The sequence below is a fragment of the Nycticebus coucang genome, chromosome 17, assembly GCF_027406575.1.
Source record: "Nycticebus coucang isolate mNycCou1 chromosome 17, mNycCou1.pri, whole genome shotgun sequence".
Taxonomy (NCBI): domain Eukaryota; kingdom Metazoa; phylum Chordata; class Mammalia; order Primates; family Lorisidae; genus Nycticebus; species Nycticebus coucang.
Genome location: NC_069796.1, coordinates 26,658,152 through 26,672,435, shown reverse-complemented (window position 1 = coordinate 26,672,435; position 14,284 = coordinate 26,658,152). Strand labels below are relative to the sequence as shown.

Genomic DNA, 14,284 nt, shown 5'->3' with positions numbered 1-14,284 from the left:
TGAGGCCCTCCACGTGGAGTTTAGCTGGGCTCTGGTCAGGGAGTAAGACCCCTGGGGGTGACACGTGCACTTCCCAGGGTCAACAGCTGCTGAGTCTCACTCCTACCGGTAAGCAGCTAACAATTTCTTCTAGGGAAGGACTTGTATTATTTGACTCATGATCTCCCAAATCTTGTGGGAGCCTACAAAACTTAAAAATAAAAGGGATGTTAACATTTTCTCTGTATGGTTTCATATTTACTTTAAAATTGTACTTATATAGAAATATATTGGGACGTGGAATTAATTAGCTTGGATTCCTGTTTCTTTCACATTAACTATGATTTCTCAGACGTGGATGAGTGTGAAATTGGAGCTCACAACTGTGACATGCACGCTTCGTGTCTGAATGTCCCAGGAAGCTTCAAATGTAGCTGCAGAGAAGGCTGGGTTGGAAATGGCATCAAATGTATTGGTGAGTTTGCAAATATAAATATCCTTTGCTTGGCATCAAATGTATTTGTGAGTTTGCAAATATAAATATGCTTTTCTAAGGCACATAATTTTTAAAGGCTCTTCTCTGCAGTCATAGGAATGTACTCTTCACCCTCATTTATTCCCTTTTAAGTCAAAGGCTATCTTCGTGTAACATGATTTCTGTGTAAAAGTTTCCTTTAACCTTAATATAAATCAAATCGCAGCGGTCTGCCTTGGCGTCTGCCTCTTAACATGTTGTTGTTCAGTAAAAACTATTTAATACACAATTGGTTATCCAAACAGCTGTATGATGAAAAATGAGTAATTTGTTTTTCCAGACTTTTCATAGGATAATCAGTTAGATTTAAAATCCAGTAAAATAAGTGGAAAAAACCAAAAGGCTTTTTTCAGATAGCTTAAGTCTATAACATGGTCAATACAAATGTCTTACTAAAAAATAGAATCCTTCTTACAGGAAAACCTAAATGTTTTGTTGGATTCTAAGAGGTCTGATTTAAAGAAAAGAGAACGGGAAGGCGTTTCTCTGGGTTTATAGTTCTTGAGCTGGAGTCTAACAATAGCTCTCTTTCCAGCCAAGAGGCAAAGGACTTGGAGTTCACAGCGCTGTTTCACAGGCTCAACATTTTACATGCCTTAAAATAACTGTTTCAAATGATGAGAATTATCCAAATCAATTTAAAGTAAAAAAAAAAAAAAAAAAAAGAAGAAGAAGAAAAGAAAGAAAGAAAGCTGAACATCCTGTAATGGCTTCACTAAGCTTATTAACTACCTACTTCCGGTCCAGCCATCTTTCTGTGGTTAATCTCACAACATTTCAGCCATATCCTCATTCCTGATTTTCTAGTCTGATAAGTCTACTCTTTTTCTCTCTTATAGCCTCCATTTTTGTGGTTTTCGTCCATCTCTCTCTTTGGTAACCGATCTCAAGGTGACCTCTCTCTCTTCTCCGGCAGAAGGGATTGAGCAGTGTCTGGAATCCCGTGCTCCAACGTGGCATCCACATCCTTCCTCCTCGTTCCGTCTCTGTTCCCCTCCCACTCTGGACTCAGCTGGTCTCTCTCTCTCTCTCCCTCCCCCCCCTTCCCCTGCTGGACACTCCAAGAGCCCCCTCATGTTTGTTCACTCCCTCTCTAGCCCTCCTACAATGGATTCTCCACGTAACAGCAGGAGGAAACTGTTAAACCATAAACCACAAACTTGATCTTGTGTCAGCCGTCATTGTAACCCATCGAACTGAGGACAGAATCCAGCTTCCTTCCAGCAGCGGCTGGCCCTACTGTCTCTTTGGCTTCCTTTCCCACCACCTGTGCTGGACGGCTCTTTACCATGCTACCCTCTTTTCAGTTGTCTTTTCACATCAAAGTCTTTTCTTCCTTGGTGTCTGTGCAGGTGCTCTTCCCCGTGCAAGGATTGCCCTTCCCACCTCTGTCCAGGACCTGACTGCTCCTTATCTTTCAGATCTGACGTTAACTATAATTTATATCCTTGTTCCTGCAGTCCAAATTAGCTGCCTCTTTCATTCTTTCATTGCACCTCTTATTTTCTTGCTGTATATATCAGTATCTATTTTTTTTTTCTGTGTTTAACATCTCTCTTTTCCACTGGACTTTGGATTCCATGAGATCAAGAATCATTTCTCTTATTTCCTCATCTGTAAAATAAGCTTGAAAACTCTGTGCTGATTTTCCTGCTATGAAATTCAGTATTATCTTCATTTTAATCGTTTTATTTTTTAGGAAACAGCAATAGAATCTTCCACCCTCAGTAGAAGTCAGAAGGAAAGAAATCTAACACTGGTTTTCTTCTAACCATTAAGATTCTGGTCAATTAGGTATCTCAGCAAATGCTTGAATTCATAATTTTGGCCCATGTTGGTGGCATGAATTTTGGATTATAAGTCTGAGATCTAATAGAAGCTGTAACCCTACAAACTGAAGCATACCATTTGGCTAGTTTATATTTAAATTAAGACGCATGAAAATCTTTCTAGGTGCTTAAATATTTAATTTCTGACCTTTATTGCTGTGTTCTCTTGGCATGCAGATCTGGATGAATGTTCTAACGGAACCCACCAATGTAGCATAAACGCTCAGTGTGTGAACACCCCAGGCTCATACCGGTGTGCCTGCTCCGAGGGTTTCACTGGAGATGGCTTTACCTGCTCAGGTGGGTGACAGTCCCGAGGAGTGCCCTGACATGACTGTCGTGGAACACTTCGTGTACTTTCCTTATGTGAAGAAAACTGTAGTTAAAGGAGGCTAATGTAAATGCCCTTGTTTTTACCCGTGGCTTACAGTTGAATATATATTTTACTCTTAAAGGTAGTTCAAGCATAAAAACTTGAACTACCTTTCAAATATATTGGTGGAAGCTTTAAAATGATGACATTTATTAATAGCCGGGCGTTGTGACGGGCGCCTGTGGTCCCAGCTACTTGGGAGGCTAAGGCAGGAGAATCGCCTGGGCCCTGGAGTTGGAGGTTGCTGTGAGCTGTGTGACGCCACGGCACTCTACCGAGGGAGATAAGGTGAGACTCTGTCTCTACAAAAAAAAATGACATTTATTACTAGAATGTTCTGTTAATAGCTACCATTTCCTTTGATTCATTTATAATATAATAGTTTGAAAACACAGGCTTTGCCTGGATCAGCCTCCCCAGAGTTACAGGTTGCCTATACAGTTCTTGTGTAAACTAAATTACTTAACTTACCTGGCCTTAGTTTCCTCATTTTTTAAATGGCCATAGTGATAATACCATTTTTTCTTTTTTTTTTTAATAAACGAATGGCATGGGAAAACTTCAGCTTTTTAAGATAGAATATGTCACTTACACACTATTATTAAATGTATTTATCAAAGTCTCAATAGCTTATCACATGTTATTGAAAGACTTAAATGGAGTAATATAGTTTGGGAATTTGGGAAGCGTAACACAAAAGTTCAATAAATATTAGTTTCTATTTAGAGGTCCTTCATTCCGTATTCCTCAAGGGTAAAGCATCCTCTCATGTACACTTACATCAAACTAGATGATCTTGCTGGACGTAAAGCTGAACACTTTTCAGTTGCTAAGGTATCTGTGTCTCAGGTGGTTTGCAGTGCATGCTTTAAACCCACAATTAAATGATAGACTCTCATTTTGCTTCCAATTATTGACATCAACAATGCAGACTTGCATCTTTAAATGCCTCCTTAAGAAGACATGTTTATTCACTTTTAAAGCTTTATTACCTTTAAGCCTTGTATATCACATCTTTTCCTGCATTTCTTTGCACCTTGCACCAGACCATGGCTTTGGTGTCAGACACACCTGCACTCAGATCCGGGCTCAGCTCCCTGTAGCCCACAGAGCTCCCTGCTGTTTTCAGCCTCAGACTCTTCCTCTTCTGAACCTGGGGAATTGGAGACTCAATGAAAAAACAAGTCAGGCAACCCCGCACACTGCCTGGCAAATATCAGGCCCTCCGTAGACATTGGCTTCTATCCTCCCTTCCCTGTTCTGCTTGATAGAATTAAATAAATGGTAGAATTAAATAAGTTCTTTGAGTAATTCCTGTTTACATAATTAAGATAGAAGCACTTTTTATAAAATGGAAAGACCCTTACTCTATTTTCAGATTGTCTCTCATTTGCTTTAAAATACTTGGACTGGTAAAATTTCAGTTGGGCATTCTAACACTATAACATTTTCAAATGCGCGGACATCATTTTAAGATTAATTCCAATATTCTTAGTCACATGTAAATGATGATGGTATCATACTGTACATAAAATTGGTATTAAGGGAAACCAAGGCTGAGGTGGGGGACATCTGCACATCTCCTGTGAACCGTATTCCAGCTGCGTGTTGGGGTACAGGTTAAGTAGCTTTTCCACCAGGCTGTATACCCTTATTTCAGAGAACATGATGTGCTGTTGTTTTATCCTAACAAGCGCTAAGTCGAGCCAGTAAAATTGATTTAGTTGTAGATCAAGGAGAAAATGTGTCATGAAATTTGGAACCTAATAGAGACGTAATTTCCTTCTTTAACAGATGTGGATGAGTGCGCCGAGAACATAAATCTCTGTGAGAACGGACAGTGCCTCAACGTCCCGGGCGCCTACCGGTGCGAGTGTGAGATGGGCTTCACGCCAGCCTCAGACAGCAGGTCCTGCCAAGGTGGGTCACCGGGATTCCAGCTCATTTTCAAGTTGGAGCAACTACAATAAATGAAACCGCAAAAAAGGGCTGGAACAGGCTCCACCTGGAAGCCGAGCACACAGCACATGCGGCACATAGAAAAGTCATTCGTTTAAGCGTGGATTATTTTGCCGAATGAATAATGATGAAGACAGCTTTCATCTCTTAGGAAGTTTTCCTGGCTAAGCGCCAATGATTGGGAGTTTAGCTCATTCTTTCTTTTTTTTTTAACCATTTCTTTTTTCCCTTTTTCTTTTTTTATCTCTAAATGAATGACATGTGGGAAACTACTGAGCTTTTAAAATATGGTCTATTACCTACCCCAGTCACCGCTGTTTATTGTGTTTATCAAAATCTAAACAGCTCGTTGTTGGCCTCTGCGTTGGTGTTTGAGGATGCCGTCTGTGTGTCTGGGGCGGGACGGTGCTCTGGGAGTCACCCACGACTTCACATTTGCTTCATAGTCATGTGCCCTCCTGGCCTATGACATTGTCCCCCTGACTTGGAAATGGGACTTGGTGCCCAGAATGGTATCATTCCAAGAAAAAGAAGTTGGATTTGCTTTTAAATGAGAGACTTAATTCACATTTCATGTTTTAAGTGTAGGCCGTGATTATGTGATGAAGAGAGAATATTTGAAAATAGAAAGGAAGAAAGCAAAGAGATTTGACAGTAATTCGTATGCCAAAGGGTTCCAACAAAATGTGTTAGCCTCAGAAAATCTTACAAATTAACTCCAGCTAGCTTCTAAGTAAAGATGACAAAAAGGAATCAAATTAAATACTTCCCTGCTATATTAATGTCTAATCAAATGAATAGAAATGGTAAATACCAGATCTCACGCACAGGTGCACACACACACACAATTAGCATCAGCAAACAGAACAGATTATACCATCTGGGGCCGCTCGGCGTAGAGCCCAACTCCGTTCCACCCCCGGAAGTGGCGCTAAAGAAAGTGTGCCAGAACATGATGAAATTCCCATAAAGAGCCAGCAGTTTGGATAAGGGGATGAACAAGTGACCCTGGGAAAGGTGACATTAAAAACTGAAAGCCTCCATGCTTGGTCCACTGCACACTGGACTGGGCAGAATTCAGTCTATTCCATACAAGGCAACTGTAAAGTGAGCATTTTCTCCCAATCCTGGTTTCTTCTTAGCACTGAAGCTAATTAGTAGAAAATGTGAGTCAACGCAGATGTGGAATCACAGGATTTAGTATCTACATCAGCTTGACAAGAGTTAGGAGGAGAAGGAACAAGTCAGCAGTAGCCAGACACTTTTGCCAGCACGAGTTCTTTACAATTCTAGGCAGAATTTTCCCTTTATAATTTTATTGCTTTATGGGTGGCGTAGTCCCTTCCAGAACATATCCCCAGACTTTCCCCCAAGGGGGTACTAAATAGTTACTGTTTACGGAACTTTCTTCAGATTGACAGGGCAGCTGAGGGTGGCGTGCCAGTCGTCTGTCCTCAGTTCACCCTCCGCTCCATTCATCTGAACACCAGAAAGAGAACTTTCCAGAAATGCAGTGCCCTGCGTCTGCCTGTTCTCTTTTGTTGCTTCTTTTTTTCCCACAAGGTCTGGCTCACCTGGATAGTTTCTCCTGATTTTACTCGTTTAATCCCTTGATGCCATCCCATCTTGTTACGAGCAGATTCCCCTCTGATCAACATTTTTCACCGCAAATCTGCTTCTTGCCACAAATCCTCAGGATTTGTATGGAATCCAAATAATCACAAGATTTGGCCATTTCTCAGTACTCTCCATCAAAACAGGGGAACACAAAATCTCGGGGAACCACTACAGGGGCAAGACACGGGCTCCGGTAGCTGGAGAGAACCTTGACCCAGACCATTTCGTACTGTGTCTGAAGAGAGAGCCAAGGCCAGGCTCCTCAGCAGGGAGCCCCACCCAGCTCTTCCCAGCCCCCGTGCTCTCCTCCTCCACCTATGAGCCCGTGGGCTACTGAGGAGCAGTTTTAACAAGACCAGACCCCAAGCATCTTCCAACTAAAGCCCTGATAAGAAAGGAAAGGTGTCAAGAGGTTCTATCTGAAGGAAATGAAAGTGAGCAGAAGAGGCCGCGCCTGTGGCTCAAAGGAGTAGGGCACCGGCCTCATATGCTGGAGGTGGTGGGTTCAAACCCAGCCCCGGCCAAAAAAAAAAAAAAGAAAAGAAAGAAAGAAAGTAGAAACTCTTGAAAGAGGAGGGTGTGAGCAAGTGGAAAATAAACAAAAGCAACCATAAGAGCATCTTACAGAAACGAGCGTGAAGAGCATCTGAAAAACAGCTGAAGAGCCGTCCCAGACAGAAGGAAACTACCCAGAAGCAAGAACAAGTTTCCATAAGTTCTCCATACCATACATGACTTTAATATAAATAGGATTGCACAAGTTCAAAGAGAAAATTATAAAAACCAGACAGTAAAATTAAAAGAGTCACGAGAAATAAGAAATGGGGACCAGTACAGCAAAATTAGAGAACTATTAAGTAGAAACAGCAAGAATCAGCAGAGACACAGATGAAAAATGTAATTCCTCGCGTAGGAAAGGGCTTGAGATGATCGCAGCGAACAAAAAGCTGGGTGGAGAAGTTAACACTGTTAAAGAAAAGGCAAAAGCTGTAAATAGCAGTGTAACTGCTATCTCTGAAGTAAAAAGCCCAAAATGTTAAATGGAAGAAAGGATCAGACAGCCACACATTTTTCCAGAAATGGAAGAAAGAACTAAATGTGTGGGGAAAGACTAAAGTATAGGAGAAAACTTAACCTTATCACCTTTGACCACAACTTTGCTCATTGAGGAGGATTCAAGACTTCAGATAGATCAGGCGAGTCATGAGCTAAACAGAAACATTCAGTATCAGAAGACGTTTGATCAGTGCCCACAAAATTCTGAGGAAACGTGACTGGCCAATTGTAAAGACAATAATTCTTACAAGTAAAATAATTGAGAAAAAAAAAAAAAACACCTATATTTTTATAGAAGTTCCTCCTGGAGGGGAGTCGGGGAGTACTCATCAGTAATGAAACCCAGCTAGTGGAGAAATAAATGGAGAAGTTGTAGCAAAATCATTAATGATCCCCTTAAGTAAAGAATTGGTACTAAACATGGTTGAGATTACAGTAAACTGCTGTAAACATTTGAAAAGTTAAAGTAACAACAAAAATAAGGAGTTAGAAGGACATGTGAGTGCTAATCTATTAACACTGTCTAAAATTACATTTGAACTTTAGCATAAAGGCAAAAGATGGCAAAATATTTTAGTGTTTATTCTTTTTTAACATTGAAAAAGTATTTTAGAAACTGTTAAGATAATGAAAAATTGATCTGATGAACAGAAATTGCTTTAGCTTCACTCAGTAAACATGCGTATAGAAACATCTGGAAGAATGTTCATCAATGAGAATGATGTCTAGCAATGATGTTGATGAATGATTTTTGAATGAATTTTGGGGGTTTGGGGGGTTTTTTGCAGGTTTTGGCCCGGGCTGGGTCTGAACCCGCCACCTCCGGTATGTGGGGCTGGTGCCTTACTCCTTCGAGCCACAGGCACCACCTTTAATTTTGTTTTTATTGCCTTTTTTCTGTATTTTTTTTTATTTTTTCTGTTTTCTTACCAGTACTTTTTGTATTGGTTATATTTTTTAGTATGTGTCACTTTTATAAAGGCAAGGCAGTAATCTTTTAAAAATACCTATTTTGTACCAGTTACATTATTTAAATGGAAGATATTTCTAATAAAGATGATTTTAAAATTTCTTCCCTGTTTATAACTGATTGATATAATAACAGAAAATTAGAGAATAAAAGAAGTAAAAACTTTAAAAGTTTTAATGGGTAATATTTAAAATTTTTTATATGTTTTTGTTTTAATTTGCCAATTGTAAAACATTTGCAGTTTGCACTAATTAATTAAAATCTTTTGTTTTTATCGTTAATGTTTTACAATTTCATTCCTCTTAACATATTTATATTTAATTTTTTATTCTTTTTTATGTCTTAAGCCATTCCTTTTTTAAGTCTATAATACAATACAGTAGACACTCGTTTTACCAAGAAAAGAATATATCTTTTATATCTCATTTTCATAGATGGACGTTACTTTCTTGTCATTTTCAATACCTAGCCAAAGAAAAAATATTTTACCGCTTAGAAACATCTGAGAACTTAGTCAGAAAAGCCCAGTCATGTTATACATTAAATGAAAAATTTTAAATGCCTGAGTGACGCCCACAGCTCAATGGGTAAGATGCCAGCCACATACACCCAAGGTGGCGGGTTCGAACCCCGCCCGGGCCAGCTAAAACAACAATGACAACTGCAAGGAAAAAAAAAATAGCTGGGCATTGTTAGTAGTCCCAGCTACTTGGAAGGCTGAGGCAAGAGAATCGCTTAAACCCAAGAGTTTGAGGTTGCTGTGAGCTGTGATGCCATAGCACTCTACGAAGGGCAACATAATGAGACTCTGTTTCAAAAAAAAACAAATTTAAAATGCCTTTTTAAACAAATGATTACTTTGTCTTGATCTTCAGATATTGATGAATGCTCCTTCCAAAATATCTGTGTTTTTGGAACATGTAACAACTTGCCTGGAATGTTTCACTGTATCTGCGATGATGGCTACGAACTGGACAGGACAGGAGGGAACTGTACAGGTACGGCCAGGCAAGGCCCGGGGGGTTCTGTGAGTTGAAATGAGTATTTGGTGCTAAGGATTCAAAATCCTCAAACTTCTGCTGAGCTCATATGTACATTGGGTTATGCCTTTTTTTTTGTTTAATAAAAACTAAAATTACATTTCAGTACATTGATTTCTAACTCTGAGGTCAACCCATTTTATGTGAACAACTTCATAGTAAATATCTAACATGAAACTCCTAAAGTATCTCTTTGTGTGTCTGTTCACAGATATGTACATGCAAGGGCTGTCTGGGAAGGGTCATATGTCTCTGCTTTTCATGTTACGTGTGTACGTATTCATACTTCACGTACATACATACCTGTACACATAATTTTAGTTAAGCAAATAGTGACATAAATTTTTTCTTCAAAATAGAAACATTTAATTACAATACATCTATTAATAACGTTGAATAACATAGCCGTAAATCTTATGTGCTTGACCTTTGCAACCTGTTTTTAGGCATATACAGGATTGAAGATTTTTATTTCATTGTGCCAAGTCTTTCCTAATAATCTTTAACCTACTTTCTTGCCAAACATCTACCAAGTTCTTTGGAACAGGGAGCATGCACAGAGCAAGTGAAGATAGTGATGTGAGCATTTTAAATACTTCCAGATATTGATGAGTGTGCAGATCCCATAAACTGTGTCAACGGCTTATGTGTCAACACTCCCGGTCGCTATGAGTGTAACTGCCCCCCTGATTTTCAGCTGAACCCCACGGGTGTGGGTTGTGTTGGTAAGTAAAGCTATCTATCTGAAACAAACTAACAGAATTATACAGAGTTGAATTTTCAGACTCTCTTGGTAAGGAACTGTGATGAGTGTTTGCTGCAATTCATTTAAAAACAAAATAATCCCTTCCCTGAAGGAACTCTGTATTACCAGACGTTACATGGTCAGCATTATTGTGTTTATCTTCCAAATCATATTTAGAAATAAGAATTATCGAAACAGCTGATCCAGCTTCCTCCTCTCACAGGCTTGGGAACCAAGGTGCACAGAGGTGCATTAATTTGTTCAAGGTCCCAGAGCCTATGGCCAGTAGAGGTCAGACACTGGCCCAGCTCACTGCCTCACTCCTTGTTCAAGGCTTGGCCAGGACACCCCACAGGGGGTTAGCAATTGGCATAGCTGTTCCTCTTACCTACAGGAAGGGTCCTGTAGGATGAAATAAATGAGACGATGGAAAGATAGGAATTGGAGAGATGGGTTTCATAAGCCCAAACCATTAGAGGAAAAGAAGTTGGGAAATGAGGGAGAGGAGGAGGTGTCAATGTTCAGAATCCGACATTGACAGTATTGATCTGTAAAACATGATTGCCCATCTCTTCCCATCAGCCCTATTTCTGTAACCTTGTGAGATATTGTCTAGTGGAGTAAATGGTTTGGGGAACTACCTGAGAGAAATCAGAAAATTTAAAAAGGGGAATTAAAAGGAAATCCCATGCTTGAGTAGAAATCTACCTACTGTCTTTGGTGTCAGTTCTAGGGGCCTGAAGCAAATGGAGGGGATGTTTGCTGCTGTGATTTACACGCAACTGATATATTGTTTTCAAGTTGTGAAGAGTGCATTGAGTTATGATTTATGCCTACTCCAAGTTCTGCCTTTTCCATTCAAAATAGTTCATTCAGTAAATATTGAGTGCCTTCTATACAAGAGCTAATGCTGCAACGGTAAACAAGCAAATTCTCTGCTTTTCTGTTTACGTTCTGGTGGCAGAGGGGACAAGAAAGCAAGACTCTAGAGGTGGCTGGAGGAGAAATGCTATGTTATTTGAGGGAAGGGGAGTCAGAACCTTGAAGGAGGGAACAAGCCAACTGGGCCTCTTGAGAGAAGCCTCCAGATCAACAGAGCAGCCAGTGCAAAGGTCCTGTGGTAGGAGAATGCCAGTGTCCAAGACACAACCCAAGGCTGTGCAGCGAGTGGGGTGTGGGCAGGGTCAGGATGAGGACAGGGAGCAGAGAAAGAGCAGTTGCCCAGATCGCTAACTGCTTCTCAATCCTGTCTGCAGAAAAATCCCAATTAAAAACCTTAAAAATATACTGATGCCTGCTCTCCCCCCAGAAATTCTTCCCATTGGGGCCTTAACATTTCTTAAAAGTTTCCTGGGAGCTAAGGCTCTGAACAGGCAACTAATAAAAGAGCGTAGTCCAGACGTTACTAAATGAAAGCAAGCAAGTATCCAAAATCAGTCCTAAGAAGAAAAAGTCCGTTAAAACAGCTCTGGTAAGTATCACTTTACACCTCATATACTGGAAAATGAGAAAACCCTGTCAAGTGTGAGGCATAGGTCTGGAGGAGCCCCCTGTTCTGTGGGCAGAATTGTAGACCAGGGCAGGCCTGTGGAGGATGTTCTTTCTTAACAGCATTCAGATTAACTGTCAGTGAACAATCAATTTTAGTTTTTTGAGTTTTGTTCTGGACCAGTTCTGCTTGTGTGGATTGACCTGTCATGGTTTTCAGTCTTCTGAGCAGTCTTCCAAAAAGCAAAGATTCATTCTATCTCACAAATACCATAAGAGTCGATTGGGCCTTTTCATAAGTCTATGATGCATTGTAAGATGTTAGTCATCTTACATTTCATTAGATTGAAACATTTTGCTGTTTTATTATCTTAGGTTGTAATTTTTCAGTAATCATCCGTTATGCCCAATGATGTTAAAACAGAGCTTAAAACAGTCAGAAAGCCCGGGTGCAGTGGCTCACACCTGTAATCTCAAACCTTTGGAAGGTTGAGGCAGGAAGATCACTTGAAGTCATGAATTCGAGACCAGCCTGAGAAATATAGCAGAATACCATCTCTGCAAAAAAAATGAAAAATTATCCAGGGATGGTAGCACATGCCTATAGTCTTAGTAGCACAGGAGGCTGAAGTGGGAGAATCCTTTGACCCTGATCACAGTGAGCTATGATTGCACCACTGCTCTCCAGTCCTGGTGACAGAGCAAGATGTCATCACTAAAAATAAATAAATGAATGAATAAAGTAAGAAAATGGGAAATTATGGCATCACCTTGAAGGAAGAGGCAATAGTGAAATAAAATGTTACTGTGGCCTCATCCTTAGTTTTCTTACTATATTGCCCAAAGACTTTGTCATCTTTCAAGAAAATACAAAAGGAGACAGGAGACAGCTGATCTGAAGTCGTCTTTCAGCGTTTATTACACACAGTTGGGACTTCAGAAGCCGTTGCTTTCTGGCCGTGATGGATGGCAAAGAGGACAATACGTTAGCAGTGGAAAATATTCTGCAGTTGTTGGATGAATCAGGAGATGATGACAAAGAGACAGAGCAGCTCTGCTGTGCAGCTGTAAAGATGCTGGCGAAATTCATCATCTATGCACAGTCCCAGCCCATGAGTTGCAGAGACCAGTATTCTGCATGAATTTTTCAAATTGGAGAATCAATGAGTGAGTGAACAGCGTATTTCCATAGACAAAGGAAATGCGGCTTTCTCCTACGCTTTGTCAATAGAAGAGACTTCACCCCACAGACCATCCCAGGTTCATGTCTTCTTTGAGATCTTTCACATTTGGTGAAGTTTATGTACTAAAAATCAATTGATATGGTTCACACGTGGACAAACCTTTAAGGCAGGTATGTCTAGGAGGTTGTTAAGAGGAAATACGTGATACAGAAATATAGGATAATGGCAGCTGAAACTGTGGTTGTGGTGATAGACGCGGTGGTAAGTAGTCAGATTCCAGATACATGTAAAAGAGAGTGTTGGCAGGCCTCGTTGGTGGATCAAATAAGGAATGACAGTGAAGAGTCAAAGATGATGCCGAATCCAGGGCCAGTGCGAGTGAAAAAAAAAAAACTGAGTTCCCTTTATTGAAAATATGGCAGACTGGGGAAAAAGCAGAGTAGCTTTTGGACGCAGAGAAAAGAACATCGAGAGTTTGATTTTAGACATGTTAACTTTGAATCAACTATTAGATAGCTGAGAGAAAAATTAAATGGGCTGTTGGCAGAGGGTCTGGAGTTCAGGGGAGAAATGAGAGACGGAAGCGTAAATTTGAGTTCTCAGCAGAAAAGTAATATTTAAACCCTGAGAATCAGTGGCAGTGCTCTGTGTGTTAACTGTAGTGAGAAGCAAGAAAAAGTCTTAGATTCATCCATCTCTTTAATATTTGTTGCAGACTGTCACAGGCTGTCTTTTCCAAAACCTGCAAGCTAGCTATGCAAATTAAACCATTGGGACATGGAGGTGATGAAGAGGAAAGAAATGGAGTTATTAATATTTTTTGATAGGATACATAGCTTTAAATTAAATAACTCTGGGTTTATTTACGCTCTTTATAAACTCATGGTATTGATTATTAATGTCAAAAATGTCTTGCATTCGTATTATCAAAAGTCCAGAATGTCCCCAATAAGAAATTTCTTACCCTTTGCTTTATTCCATGAGTAGACAGAAACTTGATCTGTGTGGATGTCTAAACATAGGAAAGTCTGTCATAATTGACTTTGTGTGACTCAGTCTTGAAAAGGTTTAAAGCAAGAGATTGACTTGTACGAAGGATTAAAATGAACCTTTCGTATTAATGTTCAACATGTGAATTTCATCCTTTGAGTGGCTTTTCCCCACAAAGGATGTTCAGGACAGCAAGGCGATTTTAAGCTGCCTTGTCTCCCTGCAGACAACCGTGTGGGCAACTGCTACCTGAAGTTTGGCCCCCGGGGAGACGGGAGTCTGTCGTGCAACACGGAGATCGGGGTCGGCGTCAGCCGCTCCTCCTGCTGCTGCTCGTTGGGAAAGGCCTGGGGAAACCCCTGCGAGACGTGCCCCCCGGTCAACAGCAGTGAGTATGGAGCCGCAGAAGAAGAAAATAAACCTGCGTCTAAAAGACTAGTTGCCATTTTATTCTTTGGCTGGGGGGAGAAGAAGTGAGGACAAAAAAAAAAATTGGATTTGGACTGCTTTCAATGATCA

The 14,284-nt window shown here is 40.3% G+C and overlaps 1 protein-coding gene across 1 annotated transcript in view; it reads left to right on the top strand.

Annotated features, from left to right (window-relative positions):
* FBN2 (fibrillin 2) overlaps positions 1-14,284 on the top strand; it is a 267,961-nt gene that overhangs the window by 208,967 nt on the left and 44,710 nt on the right. The window contains exons 32-37 of the mRNA XM_053567017.1: positions 332-454; positions 2,521-2,643; positions 4,511-4,636; positions 9,194-9,316; positions 9,961-10,083; positions 13,992-14,153. Coding sequence (XP_053422992.1) covers positions 332-454; positions 2,521-2,643; positions 4,511-4,636; positions 9,194-9,316; positions 9,961-10,083; positions 13,992-14,153 — 780 coding nt within the window. The remainder of the gene's footprint in view (positions 1-331; positions 455-2,520; positions 2,644-4,510; positions 4,637-9,193; positions 9,317-9,960; positions 10,084-13,991; positions 14,154-14,284) is intronic.